This window comes from Platichthys flesus, chromosome 16 (assembly GCF_949316205.1).
Source record: "Platichthys flesus chromosome 16, fPlaFle2.1, whole genome shotgun sequence".
Taxonomy (NCBI): Eukaryota; Metazoa; Chordata; class Actinopteri; order Pleuronectiformes; family Pleuronectidae; genus Platichthys; species Platichthys flesus.
The window spans coordinates 22755717-22781095 of NC_084960.1; the positions used below are offsets into that span (position 1 = coordinate 22755717).

The 25379-nt window shown below is 40.4% G+C and overlaps 2 protein-coding genes across 2 annotated transcripts in view; both read right to left on the minus strand.

The window, feature by feature from the left end:
• Nucleotides 1–9875, minus strand: part of tspan4b (tetraspanin 4b) — a 57948-nt gene extending 48073 nt beyond the window's left edge. The window contains exon 1 of the mRNA XM_062407884.1: nucleotides 9048–9875. The gene's annotated coding sequence lies outside the window, so the exon portion shown is untranslated. The remainder of the gene's footprint in view (nucleotides 1–9047) is intronic.
• A 707-nt stretch (nucleotides 9876–10582) lies between these two features.
• Nucleotides 10583–22298, minus strand: prrg2 (proline rich Gla (G-carboxyglutamic acid) 2). Its single transcript, XM_062407885.1, has 7 exons — nucleotides 22137–22298; nucleotides 21958–22054; nucleotides 19640–19812; nucleotides 19252–19285; nucleotides 18779–18911; nucleotides 12308–12451; nucleotides 10583–10902 (listed from the first exon to the last, which is right to left on the minus strand). Exons 2-7 carry the CDS (start codon nucleotides 22040–22042, stop codon nucleotides 10860–10862), a joined length of 612 nt encoding a protein of 203 aa, XP_062263869.1. The 5' UTR covers nucleotides 22043–22054; nucleotides 22137–22298; the 3' UTR covers nucleotides 10583–10859.
• Nucleotides 22299–25379: the final 3081 nt, after the last annotated feature.

Genomic DNA, 25379 nt, shown 5'->3' on the forward strand with positions numbered 1-25379 from the left:
TGGCCAACCATTTGATCGCTTGCAAATGGGTTTCTTTGAACTAACACCATGTGAAGGACAGGAATATTGTCATCTGGCTGTTGACATGTTTTCCCTACAGGTAAAGCAGATGCCTCTGCAGTGGCAAAGGTGTTAGTGCGAGAAAACATTCACCCTGGATATCCCACATGAAATCAACAACGGGTGGAGTAGTTGAAAGAGACCATTGGAACAATTAAAAACAAATAGTCAAGTGCTGTGATGACATAGAACTCTCACGGATCAAAGCACTACCGGTAGTGTTAATGACAATGAGAGGGAGGAGAAGGGCCAGAACAGGTATGTACCGTGTGGACATAACCAAAATGTTGAGCCTTGTACACACAGGTAAATGCAGCAATCCCGCAACCAGCAGAGGGGCAGTCGCATAATTGGAAACCAGGAGACTGAGTGCTGATATAAGTCCGCCACTTGAGACGGAGGCCCAGGGAGAGAGTGTTGCTTCCCTCACAGATCAGGAACAAAGCAGAAGAAAGACGACATTTCTCACTGAGGTATAAAACCATACCAACAACCAACAGATGTTGCAGATCAAGGAAGAAACGGCAAAAAAGAGACAGAAGGAACTAAAAAAAAAAAGAAAAAAAAAGAGGAGAAGGGCCAGGAAAGGCCAGGACCAACTCATCATAAACCGAACCGACAGTTAAATGGACATCATTTATTTTATCTTATAATTATTTAACAGAGCACACAGACCAAGTGAATTCAAAACTGACTGTGGAAAATATCCAAATTCAAAATCATTGTGCATGCAATGCTCCAACATCATGTAGAATTCCTAGCTCTGCCTGCTAGCTTCAATGAGACAGAATGCTGGACAGTAAGTAATCCAGAATATACTTATAGCATCATGGCAGGAATGTGGATAGCACTGTGGAAAACTCACACCCAAATAATTTTCTTAGGATTTAATGTACTGAATTGTTTCAAAACATATATTTTCAGCTACATCCTCAGCCCGCAACTCTCAGTCTCTTGACCTCCTCTCCTAGTGCATCCTATGTCAAATGTTTCTTCTGTGTACAGAATCCTAGCCACATAATTACAGCAAATATTACTTATTTAAATCAAACAAAAACTGTTTCTTTTCACAGACAGTCTGCACTGCCAGAGAAGGTGTATTTAGTCTGTGGGGACCAGTGTAACAGCTGCTTACCAAGAGAATCCCACAGTCGTTTGTTCATGTTTTTGATTGCTATTTCTGTTATCACTTGTATGATTGGTCTGATACGCAAACAATGCTCGAAGGCCATTTTTAACGCTATGCAAATTGACCTCTACCCTATCCCAGACTGGATTCCACCTTATGAGGATGTTGATAATATAGCACACAACTGAAGTAACCTCAATCATCCGGAGAGAGTGGGATTTCCCCCACCCTATAAAGTGTCACGTTGATCCAATATGATCAAATTGGGGATTGTAAGGGAAATGTAACAGTTGATTTCCCCTTTGATTGATCATGATTGAATCTATTACAATGTAACCTTGATCATGCTGTTTTCCTGTCCTACTAAATGTATATTGGCCTGATTGCTCTTTATTAAGATTAAGATTAAGATATTTTTATTTATACCAAACACATGCACAGACATGCACAACACACTCATGCAATGGTAGGTAAATTTAACCTCTGCATTTAACCCATGTGTGTGCAGGAAACACAGAGCAGTGAGCGACCATGTACGGCACTCGGGGAGCAGATGTTGGGGGAGTAAGGTGCCTTGCTCGGGGGCACTAGACAGGGTAGGGAGACTCTTGGATCTTGGACAGATCAATCCAGGTTCGTCTTTTGTTGTCTCTCCGTGGAGTCGAACCGGAGATGAACCAGAGACCTTCTCTGCCCATAGTCCAAGTTTCTGCCACTAGACCACCGCCTCATCCGACACTGTAACCTAATTATCTCTAGACAATGTAACTTTGATCATGCTGTCCTTTAATACTGAATGCATATTGGCCTGACTGCTTTAACTAGGCATTGTTGTATTCATGTGATCAGAGGATCTCATCCATCGATGTTTAACCACCCCCTCCCGAGTGGGAGGGCTTAGCCAAATGCATAAAAACAAACCGCTGTTTCCTATCTGGTGTGCATATGACAAACTCAACTCTGTTGTATGTACCATGCTCGAGCATTAAAGTGTGACAATACTGTAAGAGAATTGTGTCTCGTTTCCTCCTTGCTAAGGTGGGATCATTATTAATTGCCACGACAACATTTAACATGTTTTCTTTTTATAGTCATAAATAAACAAAACAATGGTGCTGCAAATCAGCAGTTCTTTAGCAGTTTTCTTTGCTATTCCATATGGAACATTAATATAATCCTCATCCTAAACAGAATTTGGGCTTCTTAGACATTGTATGGTTGAATAAAACTTTTTTCTTTTCTTTTTAAATCAAACAGAAATTATTTGAGCTTCTTAGCCATTCTTTATATAGGATGGTTGAAATTTTTTATAATTTTTGTCAAACAACCATTAACCACACCATGACACCATCTAATGCCTCTAAATGCCCTCTTAGCCAGTTGGTGAGGAAAACTAACTTGTTCACATTCTCTGACAGTAAAGCTGACCGTTTCTTTTGCACAATGTGTCCTGCGAGTGAGTCTGTTTTGGCGCATTCCAATTGAATGCCCCTCGCCGACCAACGCATGCTTCGCGTCGGTGTGGTAGGGAAGAGCGGGGTAATGTGGGAAATTTTTTACATTTGCTCCCCTCTAGGCGAGCTAAAATGATATATCAGTAAAATTTATACATTTCTCATTAATTCAGGATGTTTTCTAGCAATGGAAATGATTAGAATGTCTTCAGGACAAAGGGTAGTGAAAATATGATTGTTATAAAAAAAGTGGTCTTGTGTCCCACTTTACCCCGGTAAAGTGGTCCACTTACTTTTTCCACTTTAAAACTACCATAACAACACATGTTGTAATAGATAAAATCCGACAGCTAGATTGACAACCACTAATATCGGACTAGTAACAGAATCATGGGGATTGGTCAATTAAACACATTTATGATTATTATGATTCATGTGATCTCTTGCACACCCTAGCTTACCTGCACATTGTTTCTATGTCCAATTGGCAGGGACAGGGATATTGTTTTTCTCTGTGTATTCAAATGCAAGTTCACTGCACTTAGCAAGGCCATGGAACTGGTCAGCTAGTTCTTTCAAGTGTTTGGTAAGCTCCTCCTCTATCTCATCTATGAATATTCTCTTTAACTCAGCTACTGCACCCCAGGCTACTGATTTTACTTTCCCTTCCGCTTTTTTTATTTATGAATCTTTTGAGGGTTGTGTTATCAATATTTCTATCCCTTCCAGCTTTTCTTAAGGACTTCTTTCCTTGCATGACCTCAGCGGCAGCACTCTCCATCTCTGCAAGGGGTGTTTGGCCTCAGGTTGTCTTCTTGGTGTAGTTTCTTGGCATGATGAATTTTCTACAATGTTTATATCATTAAAATAAAACATATATAATGTAATATAATACTAAAATATGCTTAAGACTAAACTTAACTTGTGCTTCATGGCATTTGTCCCACTTTAGCCCACAGCAACCGTTTTAGATAAAACAACACCTCTTAGCAATTCAGGCTAATCTTCAGCTAGCATCAATCACATGGTTTTATTTAAGTTCATCAACATTTATGATATAAGTTTTTCTACCTGTATCAATTTGATTTGACACAACAGTTGATTAAGTTCAAAGCAAGAAAATTTACTTTTACATGCAAAAAACACATTTTTGTGAAAAAACATTTCCACAGCACCATCACCAACTTCTCCTTCATGGCAAGGGGGGAAAGGGGGTATCTCACATTACCCGATGTCCCACATTACCCCGCTCTCCCCTACTTTAGGCTAGTATTATTACTGTGAAACGATATTGTCCTCCCACAGAGTGTGCACATCACCTTGGTTTTATTGAATTTTCGATCTTTGTTTTTTTTTTAACACGATCTTCCATCTGGAAGGTTCTCAGGTTCATCAGAATTATCCATGTTGTTTGTTTGTTTGAATGACAGATGCCGTCTGACTGCATTAGAGCGACGACTAGTGCAGAGTGGGCGGAATTGTGAGTATATTGGAAGGTCCTTCTGCGCATGCGTTAAATGCGTAAAAAAAACGAATTAATCCTGTAATTCAATCATAACGCGTTAACGTGTTATTTTTCACAGCTCTACTATATATAGAACAATACTTTAAAGAAACATGTTTATCTCATTATGATTGCAATAATACGTTTTTCATTAACCCCACTAACCCCAATCATATTCATTTTCTAGATGTCTACCTGATAGTGCTGTAGCTAAATTTAAGGAAATAATCCCAATTACATTTAAACCCGTATTAGCAGTAGATATAAACAACAAATTCTTTAAAACCCTGAGCTCCATTGAGATCGACCACCTCGTCGATAGCTCTGCAGACTCATTACGATTAACATTAGACTCAATAGCGCCTCTAAAAAAGAAAAATGTCAAACATAGTAAATTAGCTCTGTGGTATAATTCCCAGACAAATGAGTTAAAGCAATTATCAAGAAAACTAGAAAGGAAGTGGCGCTCCAGCAACAATGTTGAAAATCTAATAGACTGGAAGAATAGTGTTAAAGAATATAAAAAGGCTCTCCACAAAGCAAGAGCCGCCTACTATTCAAAACTAATAGGATAGAATAAAAACAACCCCAGGTTTCTCTTCAGCACTGTAGCCAGGCTGACAGAGAGTCACACCTCCACCGAACCCAGTATTCCTCGATCCCTAAATAGCAATATCTTTATGACCTTTTTTAATGATAAAATTCAAACTATTAGAAATAAAATCAACCATCTCCTGCCCTCAATTGGCACTAATACCCTCCCAACAACAGAGATCTCAGAAACGGCTGAGAATCCTACCCATTACTTAGACAGCTTCTCTCTGATCACCCGTGATCAGTTTACGAAATTAATCTCAGGTTCTAAACCAACAACCTGTATCTTAGATACCATTCCTACCAAATTACTTAAAGAAATTCTGCCCCTAATTGATAGTTCGTTACTTAACATTATCAATCTGTCATTATCATCAGGTTATGTAGCACAGTCTTTTAAAATAGCTGTCATCAAACCCCTACTCAAAAAACCCACCCTAGACCCAGAGGTTTTAGCCAATTACAGACCAATATCTAATTCCCTTCATTTCTAAAATCTTAGAAAAAGTGGTAGCCAATCAGCTGTGTGAGTTTCTCCAGGAAAATAATATATATGAAGACTTTCAATCGGGGTTTAGAGCCAATCACAGTACAGAGACAGCCTTGGCAAAAGTCACTAATGACCTTTTAATAGCCTTTTTCTGATCGCTCCCAATTTGTGCAAATTAATGATGAGTCACCTGTGTGCACCAAAGTTAATCATGGTGTTCCACAGGGCTCTGTGCTCGGCCCAATTTTATTCTCATTATATATGCTTCCACTAGGAAACATTATCAGGACACACTCGGTAAATTTCCACTGCTATGCGGATGACACCCAGTTATATTTGTCAACAAATCCTGATTAAAGTAATCAATTAACTAAACTTCGAACATGTCTCAAGGACATAAAAACCTGGATGACCCGCAATTTTCTCTTATTAAACTCAGACAAAACAGAGGTTATAATACTTGGCCCCAAACACCTTAGAGATGCATTATCTAATGATATAGCTGCGCTAAACGACATTGCCCTTGCTTCCAATGAAACAATCAGGAACTTGGGAGTGATCTTCGATCCTGATTTATCCTTAAATAGTCACTTAAAACAAATTTCTAGGACCGCTTTTTTCCACTTGCGTAATATTTCAAAAATTAGACATGTCCTTTCACAAAAAGATGCAGAAAAACTAGTCCGTACTTTGTTACATCGAGACTGAACTATTGTAATTCATTATTATCAGGCTCCAGCAGTAAGTCGTTAAAGACTCTACAGCTTTTCCAAAATGCCGCAGCACGCCTGACGAGAACAAAGAGAAGAGAGCACATTTCTCCAATATTAGCATCGCTACACTGGCTTCCAGTTAAATCTAGAATAGAATTTAAAATTCTCCTCCTCACCTTCAAGGCCCTTAATAATATAGCGCCTTTATACCTTAAAGACCTGTTAATACCTTATAAACCCACTAGAGCACTCCGCTCCCAGAATTCAAGCCTACTTGTCGTCCCTAAATTCTCTAAAAGTAGAGTAGGAGCTAGAGCTTTTAGCCATCAAGCCCCTCGGTTGTGGAATAATCTACCACTTTCAGTTCGGGAGGCAGTCACCATCTGTTCGTTTAAAAGTAGGCTCAAAACCTTCCTTTTTGATAAAGCTTATAGTTAGAGCTAATTAGTGCGTCAGAACGTTACTTGTTCTATTTTATGACACATGACACACGGAGCTTCTCTTTCCAGCTTCTCCTTCCTCTTCTCCATCCCTATCCCCCTTCCCCGGAATCCCTTTGCTTTATCACCCGCAGATCCAGGGCCTCTGTGGCCGCACCATGGATTGCGGTTTGTGGATCGCGCACCGGGGGTCGCGGTGTTGGATCCAGTGTGGCGGATTCTGAGTCATGTGGGCTGATCGTGGTGCTGGTGGTGGACCCTGTGTCGCGTTGGCATTGGGCACGGGCGGTGGACCAGGACCGCGGTGGTGGCTTGTGATGGGTCCTCCTGGTGGGCGGCGGTGGACGGTGACTGAGGACTGGAGTGGCGTCTGGTCTGGATGGTGGATCGTGGTCTAGATGGTTGCTGAGCATGGACTGTGCTTGCAGCGGGACTGCTTGGCATGTCATGTTGGGGTTGTCCTTCGGGATGTCTACCCTCATCAATGCTGCTAGAGACTTTGATTATTGATGATGTTCTCCTGCACGTGGCATCTATTGCACTTCTGTCCGTCCTGGGAGAGGGATCCCTCACATGTGGCTCTCTCTGAGGTTTCTACATATTTTTACCCTGTTAAAAGGGTTTTTTGTAGTTTTTCCTTACTCTTGCTGAGGGTTAAGGACAGAGGATGTCACACCCTGTTAAAGCCCTATGAGATGAATTGTAATTTGTGAATATGGGCTATACAAATAAAACTTGATTGATTGATTGATTGATATTCAGAATTGCGAAAGCTTGCTTCAGTCACATGGTTTTTGGCAGTGGCAAAGACTTTGAGAGAGTTGACTTGCTTCCCATACCTGGACACTGCACGTTTGATTGATTCTCCCTTGTCAGCCTGATCCTTGAAACTTCTTTCGTGCTTTGTCTCAAAGTGGTGCCTAACACTGGACTTTCGTCACACAACATTTTTAAAACATAGCCTGGACACATCTCGGTCTTTATGAAAAATACAGCCATAGTCTTCTGCCCATGAGGGCTGAAAGGGTTAGATACTTAACCCCTAAATGCCCCCTTGGTGAATGCACTAATGGCTTTGGATAAAAGTTTCTGTCCAATGACATGTAATGTGATGCTGCCTTCCCCTAAATAGCTGCTGATTCATTGTATCACATGTCCAAATCTGACCAAATGTGTCACTGAACATGGGGCCTTAAGAATACATTAACAAGTGTGAAGCTGGTACGATAAATACTTCATGAGATATGCATTCCAAAAACAACAACAAACAAAAATTGTGAACCAACCAGCATGTAACACGGTTATTTCGTTTTCCATGTGCTCATTTGTGGATCTTGAGTATTTGAATGTGTTGTTAATCCAACCCCAGAGTTGTTTTTCTTCTTTATTCAATAGAAATTGCCATCTCAGTATACATGCTCACTTTGGAAGTCTGATTGTCTCTGATTGAATGGTCTCACACTACTGACCCCACAGAGGAAGTCAAACTGCTGACAGGAAGGAAGCTCCCTTCCCTCCTAACTAAACATAATTATACTGGTGAAGGCATTTCCCATGACTAGAGCACACCTGTGACGTGCAGAAGAGTTCAGAGCAAACATCTTTTCCCAACACAGCAGAGCCACATATTGTTAATATAGCTAGAATGATTAATGTTATTCATTTAAGAAGACATGTCAGATACAAGACTTTGAGTATGTACGATAAACATGAGAATTTTAAATTTAGGCACTAAAACATGATACTCAGAATTGCATCCTTTGTCTTATTTGCATGTTTCTATGACCTACTCTTATGTGATTACCGTAAATGGTCTGTATTTATATCGCACTTTTCTAGTCTTGATGACCACTCAGAGGGCTTTTCACTTCACACACACATTCATACAGTGCATCTATGGGTAGCACTTTTCTATGGGGGGCCGTTCGGGGTTCAGGATCTTGCCTAAAAAAACTTTAACATGTAGATGGGGAAGACTAGGAACGAACCTGGTTGAAGACTCAACCTTTTGACACTACCACAGAAATGAATAAATCATTACTTTTCAGTTTCTTTTATCAACATTTCATCATAACATTTCCTTTACTACTGCAAAAACTGTGCTGGGTCATATTTAAAGCCTATGCCCTTTTCAGTCTTTTTGACTGAGTTTATGCTCGCAATATTTTACAATAAATTCTTTCATATTTCCGCTTTGGCTTATTTATATAAACTGATAATAAACAAAGCTAGTGGGGGGAGGTCCTTGAAAATAAGGGACAAAATATAGAATAGTCCATTTGAGTTTTTTTACTATCCTCATTCATCGATGGTATGGCTGATTTTCTAAGGTGGACTACTAAGCTCACACAGCATGAAGCAGAAAGAAAGACTTTATTAAGAACTACCAAGTATCCATATTCTTTAAATTATTATAGAGAATTGTGATACAGTACAACACAATGTAGATTTCATTGGTTTATAAACTTTACAAAGTTAAGGTTCATTTGTATTATTTGCTCCCCTTTTCTATTACACATTTTTTGAACCCTTTGATGCCACGTCTTCTGTTTTTTATGTAAAGAAATTACCTAACAAGACAATTACAAAAAACAAGACTTGACTGTCTTGAGTCTCAGACTTAAAGTAAAGATTCTTTGTCCGCAGTTCAAATAAAACCTTACCTGAGGATGAGGGTCAGTTGTCTTGTCTTGTCCAAGCTCGTCTTTGTAACTACTGCTTCCTTCAATCCCTGGGTTTGATCTTTGCTTTTAGATCTCCTTTGTATTGTACTGTTATCTAAGCTTTATCTTCTTCTTCTACTTTTCTATATTATTTGTAACTGGTAAACTGTGTCTGCGTGTTGTCCCCATCCCTAATTTTGACACTTACATGTTAGTTCAGAATTAGTTTTGTTCCCTTTTGTAAAAAGATCTCTCTCCCTCCCTCCCCCTACTCCGATTATTGCCAGATGTCTGTGTTGTTGGCCGCCTCTCTGTGTGTTCCTCCCTCTTGTCCCGCCTCCAGCCCACAGCCACGAAAGCTAAGCCTGTTTCACAAATCACTTTTTGTCTCTTTGTTCCAAAAACTTTGAATACTATGACCTTTGTCACTTTCCACTTTCGTGGCTGAATAAGCAAATATGTAAGCAACTACACATATAACGACAGAACTTTCTTTCCTGACAAACTTGTGTATTTTACAGAGCCCCTGCGAAAACATTTTTGCAATTTTTTAAGTTGTGGGGACGAAATAATAGGTCATGGCTTTGAAGTCGTGTGAACGAGATAAAGAACTCATGGCAATACAGCAACACCAGTGTCAGGTCTCTCTTGAGACATCTTCATCTGTTTCTTCTACGCATGACACCAGTAGACAAACTAAACATCTTTTGAGTTTCTCTGACAACTAAAGGGGAGGATGAGGTGAGGGGTACTCAGCTGTTCAGAAGGTAAATCTGTACACTATCTATCCCCCATTCCAAGGAAACATATAAAATAATGCCTGGTTATCCCGACACTAATACACAATGTTAACTTGTTTATTATCAAAACATTATACTAATAAATTAAAAGATATGTACACTAGTTCAAATTGCAAAACATAAATCAAGTTCAAACTATACTGCCAAGTAATGACCAATGGTTATGTGTCACAGAATTTTACTCTTAAGTGATTTATGGTTACACTACAAATATCATTTTAAGTATACGGTCATCGTGTAGCAAACTTACAGCAACAGGAATGCTGACGAAGTTATCAGGTTAGAGCATCCACACTGCATTCTCACCTATTGTCCTCGCTTACCGTACATGGTTTGCAGCAAATAGATAGTGAAAGTGATCTTTCACCACAGTTTAAATGTCCATCTGTCGCATATGACACAAACATAAATATTTGACCTCAGAATTTATGTTTTGGCTCATTAGGATGATAACCTCCCCATAAGGTCTACTGGTCCTGAAAAAGTGTTTATGATGTCAAAAGTCCTAAAGAGGTTACAAACACACACACACACAAAAACACATTCCAGTGCAGGGGCTTCACAATGTAGAGTAGCATTAAAGTAATAGCATTGTGATAAACTGCTGTGATTAACAACAACACAGGTTAAAGTATGTGATTGACGTGCAGAAATTCCCCTGACTTAAATTGTACACACATGCACTTGTGTATACTGGCCTGTCAAGTTGCACAAGATGAAGCAAATAATGGGAGCTTTATGTAATTGTTACTTCATTTATTGCATTAAACCATTATTCTCCATTTCTCCCCAAACTCAAAACTACCCTGCAAATGCAATACAATTGTGAGGGGAAACCGCAAAACATGTTCCTCATTCTCTCCACATCTCATTCCACCTTTTAAGAAGAGTTAATTCTGGAACTGGGAACTAACTTCACGCATAAGCTCAATGTATAAGCACACATACACACATTCAAAAGGTAGACTAAAATCTTTCCCACTAGCCATTTGAAGAATCTCTGTCAACCCTCTTATTCGTTGTCTCCAGGATCAGCGGGCTCTGACGGCGCACCCCTGTGATCAAAGACAGGAATAATCTTTGTGAGTGTTTTTTTTCCACAGGTGCTTCAAAAAGTTGTGTTATGTGAGATTAGCTGCTGTTGTGTAGTATGAATTCAAAATAAGACGATGAACTCATAAATGAATCAAAATTCACAAAATACATCACACACCTGATAACAGATAAAATGAGCTGAGCAATGAAAAAGTATATCTTCTCACTAGAGAAGTTTGGAAAAGTCTCTGATTTTGTGTTTTATATAACTGTAATACTCTATCTCATTTTTTGGTTTTCTGAATGACCAATACCCCCCAACTGGGGTTCTGATGTTTTAATGGAATTGCCACTCTGAAGTCCAGAAGAATTCAGCCTCTTTTGTTCAATTATGCACCACTCTTTTTGACATCTTCCATTTTTTGTAATGATGTCATATAAAGATTAAAAAAAAAGATTGACTTTATTGTCCCAGTGGGAAATTTGCCTTAATCACAGTCTCTGCAGTATTAAAGCACATTCAAATGCATCATCCATCAGGCATTAATCTACATAAACAACATTTACAGATACAAAATAGCGATGAACAATAACATATACAGTGTATATATATATCTAAAATCTAAAATATATATATATATATATATATTTGTATTGCTAAAGAAACAACAATAGTGCAATTATGCTAAGGTGCAGAGTTAGTGGAATTATGGTAAATGGTAGAGGGTTTTGTATTTATATAGTGCGTGTCATTTTCTGTCAGTTTAGTTTGTTTATTTCAGCCTGTGTTTTCTGTTTCCTGTTTTATTTTGTAGTCTCTGTTCCTTGTGGGTTGTTTCTATCTTCACTTCCTGTCTTTGTAATTGTCTTTCTAACTCTTCATGTTTTGCACCTGTGGCCAATTACCCCTGCCTTACCTGTGTGTATTTAAGCCTCTGTTCTTCCCCTTGTCCTCTTTCGGATTGTCTGTTTGCTTCCTGTGTTTCGCCAGTGTTTCTTGTACTTGTGCTCGTTCGTGTTCCTCTGGTCGTTCTGGATGATTATGTTGCTGTTCTGTTCTGCATTCCTTTTTGATAAACATCTCTGCTCCTGGGTACATCTCTTCCTCAAACCGTGACAGTGCTTTTCTAGTCTTGATGACCACTCACAGCTCTTTACAGAAGTTTTAAATTCACCCATTCACACACACATTCATACAGTGCATCTATTAGCAGCACTTTCTTGTTCTATGAGGGGCAATTCGGGGGTCCAGCATCTTGCAGCTGTATCAAATGTCCGACAGTCAGTGAAGCAGAATCACATAACTACTAAAATGCTGCAGCTCACACTGCAGCATTGTGTGTGTGGTTGTGTGTATCTCGGAATACTATAAACATTTGCCTGGATTCCTGTAAGGCGCATGTCCTCAGTTGAGCAGTCATTTACCCTGAATAAGGTGGTGGTGGGGCATCATGCTGCCCACTGCGGTTCAGAGCCTCATTGTAGCTGGGTAGACCTGGAGCAGTGATCCCAGCAAGGGGCAACATCTCCGGGGCGGGACGGCCATCTGCTGCCATCCTCACTGGAGCTCTGTTGGATAAAAAGCAAGCAGCAGGCATCCAAATCAGAAAAAATCAACATACCTTCAATCAATCATATTTTATTTGTATAGCCAATCCAGGAAACACCAACAGCCAATCATATTTGCTGTAGTTTACCGTGCTCCGGGGGCTTATACCAAATTTTTAACGGAATTCCCTGAGTTTTTATCAAACCTAGTCCTTAAGACCAATACAATTATTATTGTTGTTGACTATAATATTCATGTTGACAATAATAAAGATAGCCTTAGCGTAGCATTTATTTCAATACTAGAGACAAACTAAATTTTTCAATAACTGAATATATGCCACTTATAAAAAACTCATTTTCTAGATGTCTACCTGATAGTGCTGTAGCTAAATTTAAGGAAATAATTCCAATTACATTTAAACCCGTAGTATCCGTAGATATAAAGAACAAATTCTTTAAAAACCTGAGCTCCTTTGAGATCGACCACCTCGTCGATAACTCTGCAGACTCATTACGATTAACATTTGACTCAATAGCGCCTCTAAAAAAGAAAAATGTCAAACATAGTAAATTAGCTCTGTGGTACAAATGAGTTAAAACAATTATCAAGGAAACTGGAAAGTAAGTGGCGCTCCAGCAACTATGTTGAAAATCTTATAGACTGGAAGAATAGTGTTAAGGAATATAAAAAGGCTCTCCACAAAGCAAGAGCTGCCTACTATTCTAAACTAAAAGAAGAAAACAAGAACAACCCCAGGTTTCTCTTCAGCACTGTAGCCAGGCTGACAGAGAGTCAGACCTCCACCGAACCCAGTATTCCTCGATCCCTAAATAGCAATATCTTTGACCTTTTTCAATGATAAAATTCTAACTATTAGAAATAAAATCAACCATCTCCTGCCCTCAATTGGCACTAGTACCCTCCCAATAACAGAGATCTCAGAAACGGCTGAGAATCCTTCCCATTATTTAGACAGTTTCTCTCTGATCACCCGTGATCAGTTTACCAAAATAATCTCAGGTTCTAAACCAACAACCTGTATCTGAGATCCGACAAAATTACTTAAAGGAATTCTGCCCCTAATTGATAGTACGTTAATTAATACAATCAATCTGTCATTATCATCAGGTTATGTACCACAGTCTTTTAAAATAGCTGTAATCCAACCCTTTCTCAAAAAAATCACCCTAGACCCAGAGGTTTTAGCCAATTACAGACCAATATCTAATCTCCCCTTCATGTCTAAAATCTTTAAAAAATCGGACATGTCCTTTTCGCAAAAAGATGCAGAAAAACTAGTCCACGCCTTTGTTACATCGAGACTGAACTATTGTAATTCATTAGTATCTGGCTCCAGCAGTAAGTCATTGGAGACTCTACAGCTTGTCCAAAATGCCGCAGCACATGTCCTGAAGAGAACCAAGAAAAGAGAGCACATTTCTCCAGTATTAGCATCATTACACTGGCTTCCGGTTAAATCTAGAATAGAATTTAAAATTCTCCTCCTCACCTTCAAGGCCCTGAATAATATGGCGCAATTTTATCTTAAAGAGCTGTTAGTACCCTATCAACCTGCTAGAGCACTCCGCTCCCAAAATTCAGGCTTACTTGTCGTCTGGCTCCTACTCTAAAAGTAGAGTAGGAGCCAGAGCTTTCAGCCATCAAGCCCCCCTCCTGTGGAATAATCTACCACTTTCAGTTCGGGAGGCCAACACCATCTGTTCGTTGAAGAGTAGGCTCAAAACCTTCCTTTTTGATAAAGCTTATAGTTAGAGTTAATTAGTGCGGCAAAACTTTACTTTTCCTATGTTCTAAAATAGGAATAATAATAGTTTTTACAATTTGATTAGAAGAAACAGTTTTGTAAAATAATGGAAAATGTGTCTATTTGCATAAGAAATATGTCTGATTGAGATGAACCAGTTCAGATTCAAGTCCAAAACAAACATGAATAATGTCAGTAAATGTGATAGCAAATTTGTTTGATAAAAATAAAGGGCTTTCCCAGATTGTGTACATTACAATTGAATATTTTGGTGGTGATGGTGGTGCTGGCTAAAAAGAACTGGGGTCTCATTTATAAAACAGTACGTGGGATTGATACGAAAAGTTTATGTGCGCACAAAAGCCGGAAATGGCGTATGCAAAAGAAAATTCAGATTTATAAAACCGTGCGCACGCACACCTGAACGCAATGGTCACTTTATAAATCACAGTCCACCTGGAATCGTCGTACGTGGATCTGCCTCCAAGTCCGCCCTACACAAATCCACTTTCAACCATGGTCAATGCAAAGCACATCATGAATATTAAATTCTGCTGCTGACTAATGGGTTTCCACCGTGAGTCATAACAGAGTCACGGCATCAAGCGATGAGAAGAGAAAGAGCAATTTTATGGGACAACAGCGATGTCACTAATAAAGAAAATACATTGATAGTCTGCTGCTGCTGTGGATAATACAATGTGTGAGAGTGAGTATGAGAGAAAGAACAGGGGTCGGATTTATAACCGTTGCGTACGCACAAAACGGGGCCTGAAACGTGCGTACGCCACTTCTCACGCCAAAGTTGGGATTTATAAAAACGAACTTGACGGGAAAATGATCGTATTTCTAAGCAAACTTAGACCCATGCGTACGAACGTTTTGGAGACGGGAAAGTGGCGATGCAGACAGGGGGTGGTGAACTGAAGCCAGATTACTGATCCAAATCATAATTTAAGTTAAAACCAACATCTTAGTTTTGCTCGCGCGACATATCTGTTCCACCCGAGCCTTTTAATTTAAAAATATATAAAAACAACTTACAGAAAATGACGTTCAGATTTTATTTTGCAGTGAACGTGACCGTGCCACAGAGCGCACGGAGCGCACGGAGCACAGAGCGCACAGGAGATCACTTATAAGAAATTAAGACACTTTCTAAATAATCTCCCATTGGAGATAAGGATCCACTGATGTGAGGGAATCGGTCCTATGTTCTAAATAAATAAATACTGCCGTGACAGTGGTGCGGGGATATGTGTGATGTGTGCACGTTAATGGAAGGACTAGGAGGAAGAGAGGGTTCAGCAATTTCTGATTCACACAATGTGTTATCCCCAGCAGCAGCGGCAGAGTATCAGTGTATTTTCTTTATTAGTGACATCACTGTTGTTCCATAAAATCGTTCTTCACCTCACTAACGAACACCTCGATGTCAGTGTCAGAAAGTTAAATTTCCTCTTCACATCGATTGATGCCGCGCCTCCATCAGGACTCACGGTGGAAACCCATTAGTCAGCGGCATCATTTAATGTTCGTTCCGTTGACCATTGACCATTGACCATTCATGGTTGAAGGTGGGCGTGTGAAGGGCGGATTTGGAGGCAGATGCAAGTACTAATGTTTCCAGGTGGACTGTGAACATTGGGTTCAGGTGTGCGTATACGCACACTTTTAGTAAGAATCCTACGCAATCCTTTATAAATCCGACCCCTGAGCCTGAAATAAAAAAAGATCCAATTCAAAGGTGGAGGCAAAAAAAACTACTTCTCAGAATGTGAGGGAACTTTTTGCATTGTCTGTTCGTATTTTAATCATCCAAAACTGCGGGGTTATTAAATCCAGAGACAGCTATCGAATTTAACAGAATTATTATTATATGCTTGTGTTTGTACTGGGATGGTTCGCTTCCGTCGGTTGATCGATCTGTGGAATACTGGACTCAATTCAGCACAAAGATCACAGATCATAGATCAATAGAATCTATATTAATTGATCAGACATCACTGAACCCTCGTTTCCTCCTCATCCTTCCGTTCGCGTGCATCCATCAGGCAGAATCACGCACCAGTGTCCAAGCAGTATTTATTTATTTAATAAAAAAATGTAGCATTATGAAATAAAAGTACTGTGAAATAAATAAATGTCATTCATTTCAGTTATATATTTATATTATGCTATAGTTGTTTCCTGATTCTTTTATTTCAGGGTTTATTCCATAGCCTATCTATTTATTTATTACATTTTGGCTCAAATGGGATTCCATTCATATGGGGTTACACATCACACAGGATATCCAAGTCTCACATACATGCGGCCAATAAAAAGGGTGGTCTTGGTTAGCCAATTCTAAAACACTACTATTGGGCAGCTAACTCTAGGGCTTACCTACTGGAATGGCTGAGGTGCAGAAGGAGAGAGGGGCCCTTTGTTGCTACAACTTGAGGCCTCTGCTGTTAAAAATTCCTCACTTCCTTTTGTATTCCAGCTCTGCCCTCATAGACAAGTCAATTGGACTTTACCCTGATGAATTCTTGAGAACATTAAATCCGATAAAGTTGGCTCGCTGGGCACCTAGTGTCTAGCAGAGATGCCGGTAACTGATCTGACCACTTTTTTCAGTAACGAGTAATCTAACGCCGGGTTCACACCGGACGCCGAAGCGACGCCGAAGCGAGGCGGTAGCGCTAATCCCTAGAGCGCCGGCGCTTGGCGGTTCACACCGGGCGCGGTAGCGACGCCGAAGCGCCGCTGTTATCAGCCTGCAGTAAAAACGGCAATTAATAATTTTTAATGAATTATTTTTTAATAATGTTGCTCCAAAAGTAACTGCAACAGCGTCCCAACATGTGTCCTTTTTAGTGTTGTCTTTATACAACATGTTCCGAGGATCATACAACTCACTGTACTTCTCCACTTCAATTATATGTTGAAGAACTTCTCCGCTGTTTGCTCCGTTAAATGTCGGGTGCGTTAAATGTCGGGTGTCAAGGGTAAATTACGTATTCTCCACTCAAGCCTATGTGGAGAATACGTAGCCCACCCCCCTTTCTCTCTCTTTTTATCTTTACGTCTGCTTGTGTGGCTGTAGTGGATGGGCAGAGGGGGACATTTAATAATGTGGTCGGTAAAAGTGGTAAAATTAAAACTCCTGGACAACAGAAGGTGAATACAAAGTAAGGGATGCATATTTGATCATTAATCTCACATAAAATATGTCGTCAATATCGTTTAAAATCATTTTTCAGTGTATTTCCTGGTGCGATACGCTCGCGTCAAGCGGAAAAAATAGACTCAACGCCGAAACGATCAGCGTCCGGTGTGTTCAGCGCTGCGGTTTAACATGGGAGTGGATGGGAGCCAGAGGATTGGCGCTGCGCTTACGCCTCGCTTTGGCGTCGCTTCCGCGTCCGGTGTGAACCCCACGTTAGTATTTCCGAACCAGTAATCAGATTAAAGTTACTTGTCCAAGTCACAGTGCGTTACTATTTTGTCATCAATAGTAAAATATATATTTGATTTCTTCTTTTTTGCGTCTGTAGGAGTGAAGTCATGTAGCCCAGTGATTTTCAACCTGCGTTCTGCGGCACACTAGTGTGCCGTGCGAAATTATCTAATATATTGAGTTGCCTCAACGTTTTTGTTGTGGAGGGGAGGTCCTCGTCAGCGGTGCCTCATGGCGTTGATGGTGCGGGGGCTTTCTTCCTTTCTCTTGGGCCGCGGGCGATGTCCGTCGGCGGTGCGGAAGGTGGGGACCGGTTGGAGGGGACCGTGTACGGCGACAGAGACTCTGGACGCGTGTCGGGCCCTCAGCTACGGTGACCGCTAGGGGAACCCTCCGATCGCGCGGTGGGGCCCTCCCTGGCGGTTTCTAATAAAGTGAGTGTTGGCAAAACCGTTTTTATGTTGAGGCGGCAGGGGTGTTGTCGGCAGCTGCTGAATGTGGCTAATAAAGTAACTTGTAATCTAATTTAGTTACTTTTAAAATCAAATAATCTGTAAAGTAACTAAGTTACTTTTTCGAAGTAACTAAGTTACTTTTTCGAAGTAACTTAGTTACTTAGTGTCTAACCTGGGTCTTTGCACTTTGGAGAGAAAGGGACATCAGAAGTTTAAATCCCCCATCACCACTAACTATTTCCATGGAAATGTTTTGCTCCCTCCGGGCTTCAACCATCTAATATCGACATTTGTAGAATGTCTGGCTGGTCAGGTTTCTTCTGACCTCATTAGGGAGGCCTGGGCTAGGGACCTGAACTCGGATACATCAGCGGTGCTCTGGGAAGTGGCAATGACTTGGATTCATTGTTGTTCTATAAATTCACCCTACATATTAATCCAGTACAAAGTGATGCATAGACTGCATTACTCAAAACAAAGCTGAACCGCATGTACCCAGCGGTTGCTTCTCAATGTGATAAATGTGGCTCTGCTGAGGGTTCAATTGCGAACTACTCAGTATAACCTTTGGACTTAGGCTCTCAAAAGCCTATTCTAATCCTTGAGGGACTATGAGTATCATAAATCTGATTTTAATTTGCAATTTGTTTTCAAATGTTACACATCTGGGTAAACTTACTGGGCTGACGTCTGGCCATCCTTCTTTTTAGCTTTGTAGAAGTATATTCCCAGGACAGTGGCAATAACAGCAGACACTAGGACAGCCAGGATACCTGCCACCACCCCCGACACATCCAATCTGGGAGCATACGCTTAAAAAACAAGCATAATTACCATCGAAACATTGTTGTTTTTTTAAACGTTTTTTTAGAGCTGTGAACTCTTGCTCTTAAACTGGTTTCAGATACACTCTTCGGTAGGTAGTATGCACCCTTCCCTCAGCAATTCGTCAGTGGACAGTTTAAACAAGCAGTTAAAATAAGTATAATATAAGCAATGCAATAATATTAATAATAATAATAACAATAATAATGGGATACATTTATTGGTCCAAATATATCTTTAATGTGAAAACGCTATCACAGTCGATGAACCCAATACCAAAGCCCGTAAATGATGGTCATGGATAGTATTAATCCTATAAATCATTACCTTGACTGTTGACATAGTTGGTCCAAAATAGTTCCTAAAAATGGATGCAAAAAAAAATTGAATGACATAGTTTCAATAGAGCTGGATAAAAGACACATTAGGAGTTATTAATCAGTTGCATTCATAAATAGTTCTCTCTACTCAGATTGTAGTGATAATTGAAAACCATTCAAAGATGCTTCATTAGAGGAGAAGTAAATTAAATTGAAAGCTTACAAATATTTCTTATTCCCTGTAAAATATTCTTGGTACTGTTCACACAGTTGTAACACAACTGTTCAGGCAGTGTTCACCACCCGATAAGTCTTCAGATGGGCAACTTTGAAAAAAAAATGGTCTACTTTCAATTGTTATGGAAAAGGGAAACAGTGACAACAAGCCGCATTACCGTTTGAGTGTCGTCCTCAAACACCTCTCTGGCCTCCTCACGGCTGCACATCTCCTCCTTACACTCCCTCTCCAAATCGTCAGACACCAACAGCTCAAAGTCCCAGCTGTTATAAAGCAGTGTGCGCGACAGGTAGGAGGTTGCTGACTGCTCATCCAACAACACAGGCTCTCCTGAAAGACACAGGCCTCATACATTTACAGAGTACATACAAACTGAAACCAATACAACCCCAATGCCCCTAAGCTGATATAAAAATGCCCTTGATGAATATTGTTTTTAAGACACATATCATACGTTTTCAGATGAGACAATTGGGGAGGTTAAAGTTGATTGACTTCAGCTTTAGTATATTAATGCTAATGACATCCCCAAAAAGGATCCTAAAGTAAACATATTCCCCCAGAAAAGCCCTATTGCCTCCTGTTTGATTCCCATATGATAAAAACCTGCTGTTTAAGGAAATTACTAAGTATTATTTAAAACTGAAACAACAGTTGTTTTGAAAAAAACATGTCTCCTGTGGGAGCAGACCTGTAGCCAGTAATGCTCATAGGAAGCATCAGCCTGCCCACATAATTCACTGGCCAAAATCTGCTAGCTGCTGGATGGAGCAGAACTCATCTTACTGCAAATTTTGAGTTCGACTTATTGAGAAAATAACACTGATGACATATAATCCAGAGGTTGAACATCTCAACGTTTAGAGGACTAATAAAATAGAGAAAGAAGTGGAATGAAGGTGTTAACGACCACATTAATTAAAATTACAGAGAGAAAAGTGATGTGACTTTAAGGAGTTATGTGAAAATAATATAAAATTAAAATGAATTTAATGAAGATAAGTAGCCTGGATGCCAGAAGAACTTAGCCCCGCCCACAACATTTGAGGTCGGGAAGTTCAGTCTGGCATCGTTCCGTTGGGGAGAAACTATGCCCGAACAGAAGCTGTTCGGACCAATCAAATTTTCAGGGCGGGCTTTATAAGATGATGGACAGATGATCAACAGTAACGTAATCAACCACGTCACCAAAGAGCACTTGGGCCCCCGGCCTCTTTTCTCTGATGCCTCAGATGAACACGCTTCTTCAGCCTGGTCTCCTTCGCCGTCTGTCCATTTTTTAAACACGGGAATGTCGCGTTCCAACCGTGTTATTAAGTTCTTACAGGACCGACAAATGCGATACGATTTGTTTGATGTGTTGTGGAGTTGTAATCCTAAACGGAGAACTTGTTCATACGTCCATTCACCTTTACGCCGGGTTCACACCGGACGCTGAAGCCTTAAATAACAGCTGGCTCCCATCCACTCCCATGTTAAACCTTTGTGCGGGTCACACCGGTGGCTGAAGCGCCGCGCTGCGCCAAGGCTGCCTAGCGCCGTGCAGCAATCTTTTCGGCGTTGTGTCTATATTTTTGCATTTAACACAAGGGTATTGTGCCAGAAAACACTTAGAAAAATGATTTTAAACGATATTGATGACATATTTTATATGATATAAATGATCAATTATGCGTCCCATACTTTGAACTCCCCTTCTGTTGTCCTGGAGTTTTAATTTTATCAATTTTACCAATGACATTATTAAATGTCCCCCTCTGCCCAGCCACTGCAGCCACACAAGCAGTCATAAAGATAAAACGAGAGAGGGGGGGGGCTACGTATTCTCCACATAGGCTTGAGTGGAGAATACGTAATTTTCCCTCGACACCCGAAATTTAACGGAGCAAACACGGAGAAGTTCTTCAACATTGATGAGTTCTGTTGACCACAACAATGCGTAGCTTAACATAAGTCACATACTTGTTACATCATACTTGTTGTAGGTCTATCCAATTGAGCGAAGAGGCTTTTTTTTTCCTGGTTCGGTTGAAACACGCCCCCTAATCACAGCCCAATGGAATGGTATCAGACTCATATTCTGACTAGAATTATGAGTATGACAACGTCAGGCTAGAAGATAACCGAGATCTCTTTTGATACTCTGAGAGCGAGACATTTTTGTTTTCTTCTCATCCTCAATGTAAGAAGACTAAATACAAAAAAAACAGATGGATGAATTTTATGTTACTTCTTCTTTGAGGTATTAACTAACTCATTCTGAATTACCATGATAATAAACACAAAGAGCTTCATCAGAGTATCTGCTGACTACATTCCCTTTCTTATATCCTGGAATTGTATCTGATAAAAGTTAGGTATGTTTCTGATGGCATGAGAAATAATTAAGAGACTCACATGCTACATAAATGTGTCAGTAAGTTCAGTGTGCCTTTCTACAAGCTGAGTAGCTCTGAGAGCAGGCCGGTTGTCTACCTTGAGCATGCCTGGAGGTGACAGCACAGTGGGCCAGCTGCAGGAGGGACAATGCCGGGATCCACACCTCTGGTATGGCTGCCATTGTAGCAAACAACTACATGGAAAACAACAAGAAACAGCGTCTGTGGAAGGGATTGCAACACTTGTAGTCTGAAGGATAATCCTCTAACACTTACCTGTCCACTGCAGTTTGCTCTGTCTGTCCAAGGTTTCTGGGAGAACAATATTCCTGGTTCTGCTATATATTCAGTAACATGTAGGCCCAACTGTCACTTCACACTAAGGTCTGTGTTGAAACCGTCAGGACAAAAATATGTTATGCTGCTTTCCAAACCTGTTGAACAGCATACCAGCTGGTGGGAGGAGCCTCATAAACCTGTCTATTTACTCACAAGTGCAAGCTTGCCTTATCCACACCTGTGTGTGTGTGTGTGTGTGTGTTCGACCCACATTGCTTAAACTGACACAGTTTGTAATTTACCTCAAATTAAATATCAATCAATCAATCAAATTTTATTTGTATAGCCCATATTCACAAATTACAATTCATCTCATAGGGCTTTAACAGGGTGTGACATCCTCTGTCCTTAACCCTCAGCAAGAGTAAGGAAAAACTACAAAAAACCCTTTTAACAGGGTAAAAATATGTAGAAACCTCAGAGAGAGCCACATGTGAGGGATCCCTCTCCCAGGACGGACAGAAGTGCAATAGATGCCACGTGCAGGAGAACATCATCAATAATCAAAGTCTCTAGCAGCATTGATGAAGCACAGTCCATGCTCAGCAACCATCTAGACCACGATCCACCATCCAGACCAGACGCCACTTCAGTCCTCAGTCACCGTCCACCGCCGCCCACCAGGAGGACCCATCACAAGCCACCACTGCGGTCCTGGTCCACTGCCCGTGCCCAATGCCAACGCGACACAGGGTCCGCCACCAGCACCACGATCAGCCCACATGACTCAGAATCCGCCACACTGGATCCAACACCGCAACCCCCGGTGCGCGATCCACAAACCGTAATCCATGGTGCGGCCACAGAGGCCCTGGATCTGCGGGTGATAAAGCAAAGGGATTCCGGGGAAGGGGGATAGGGATGGAGAAGAGGAAGGAGAAGCTGGAAAGAGAAGCTCCGTGTGTCATGTGTCATAAAATAGAACAAGTAACGTTCTGGCGCACTAATTAGCTCTAACTATAAGCTTTATCAAAAAGGAAGGTTTTGAGCCTACTTTTAAACGAACAGATGGTGACTGCCTCCCGAACTGAAAGTGGTAGATTATTCCACAGTCGAGGGGCTTGATGGCTAAAAGCTCTGGCTCCTACTCTACTTTTAGAGAATTTAGGGACGACAAGTAGGCTTGAATTCTGGGAGCGGAGTGCTCTAGTGGGTTTATAAGGTATTAACAGCTCTTTAAGGTATAAAGGCGATATATTATTAAGGGCCTTGAAGGTGAGGAGGAGAATTTTAAATTCTATTCTAGATTTAACTGGAAGCCAGTGTAGCGATCCTAATATTGGAGAAATGTGCTCTCTTCTCTTTGTTCTCGTCAGGACACGTGCTGCAGCATTTTGGACAAGCTGTAGAGTCTTTAACGACTTCCTGCTGGAGCCTGATAATAATGAATTACAATAGTCCAGTCTCGATGTAACAAAGGCGTGGACTAGTTTTTCTGCATCTTTTTGTGAAAGGACATGTCTAATTTTTGAAATATTACGCAAGTGGAAAAAAGCGGTCCTAGAAATTTGTTTTAAGTGACTATTAAAGGATAAATCAGGATCGAAGATCACTCCCAAGTTCCTGACTGTTTCATTGGAAGCAAGGGCAATGTCGTCTAGCGCAGCTATATCATTAGATAATGCATCTCTAAGGTGTTTGGGGCCAAGTATTATAACCTCTGTTTTGTCTGAGTTTAATAAGAGAAAATTTGCGGGTCATCCAGGTTTTTATGTCCTTGAGACATGTTCGAAGTTTAGTTAATTGATTACTTTGTTCAGGTTTTATTGACAAATATAACTGGGTGTCATCCGCATAGCAGTGGAAATTTACCGAGTGTGTCCTGATAATGTTTCCTAGTGGAAGCATATATAATGAGAATAAAATTGGGCCGAGCACAGAGCCCTGTGGAACACCATGATTAACTTTGGTGCGCACAGATGACTCATCATTAATTTGCACAAATTGGGAGCGATCAGAAAAATACGATTTAAACCAGTTAAGGGCGGTTCCATTAATGTTAATTAGCTGTTTTAGTCTTTGTAATAAAATTTGATGGTCAATTGTGTCGAATGCTGCACTGAGATCTAACAGAACGAGGACAGACACAAGTCCCTGATCTGAGGCTATTAAAAGGTCATTAGTGACTTTTGCCAAGGCTGTCTCTGTACTGTGATTGGCTCTAAACCCCGATTGAAAGTCTTCATATATATTATATTCCTGGAGAAACTCACACAGCTGATTGGCTACCACTTTTTCTAAGATTTTAGAAATGAAGGAGAGGTTAGATATTGGTCTGTAATTGGCTAAAACCTCTGGGTCTAGGATGGGTTTTTTGAGTAGGGGTTTGATGACAGCTATTTTAAAAGACTGTGGTACATAACCTGATGATAATGACAGATTGATAATGTTAACTAACGAACTATCAATTAGGGGCAGAATGTCTTTAAGAAATTTGGTAGGAATGGGATCTAAGATACAGGTTGTTGGTTTAGAACCTGAGATTAATTTGGTAAACTGATCACGGGTGATCAGAGAGAAGCTGTCTAAGTAATGGGTAGGATTCTCAGCCGTTTCTGAGATTTCTGTTGTTGGGAGGGTATTAGTGCCAATTGAGGGCAGGAGATGGTTGATTTTATTTCTAATAGTTTGAATTTTATCATTAAAAAAGGTCATAAAGATATTGCTATTTAGGGATAGAAATAACAGACAGAGAATATGTCAAGGCTCTTGTGTTGCCTGTTTCACTAATGTGTTTGTGTATTTTAATGGCATGTCTGGGAAGTTGCCACTACTTTACTTAAAGACAATAAGTAATGACTAATAAAACACTCCTAAAGGCCGGCACATAGTTCTGCGTTTTCAGAGACACGCAAGGACGCGCAAGAGCCCCTAGCGTGCCCCTTTGTCGAGGGAATTTAACCCAGACATGTAACAATGTTGTAAGAATCCACGAATCAAACACCACACATACACTCGTACGTAGTTTTTACTTGCAAGGGAAGTCCGCACCTATGAGTAGGTCGCAGCCAACTTCGACGGTACTTCCCTTTCACAGTGTATTTATTCAAAAGCTCAGATACAAAGTATAGGTGGGGTTACATTTGCATACTATAAGAAAAAACGTCTTGACCGTCACATCTCTCCAGGCAAGTTCCTTGCTTTGGGTACATTTCCTTATATGGCAAGAAACATACTTCA

Bases quoted from the DNA above. Each gene is read 5' to 3' on its own strand.
- prrg2 (XM_062407885.1), bottom strand. From the start codon at position 22,042: ATGGCAGCCATACCAGAGGTGTGGATCCCGGCATTGTCCCTCCTGCAG. The intron at 19,286-19,639 runs GTAATGCGGCTT...ATCCATTTTTAG, and splicing joins TTGAGGACGACACTCAAACG to GAACTATTTTGGACCAACTA. The intron at 18,912-19,251 runs GTAATGATTTAT...TTGTTTTTTAAG, and splicing joins CAACTATGTCAACAGTCAAG to CGTATGCTCCCAGATTGGAT.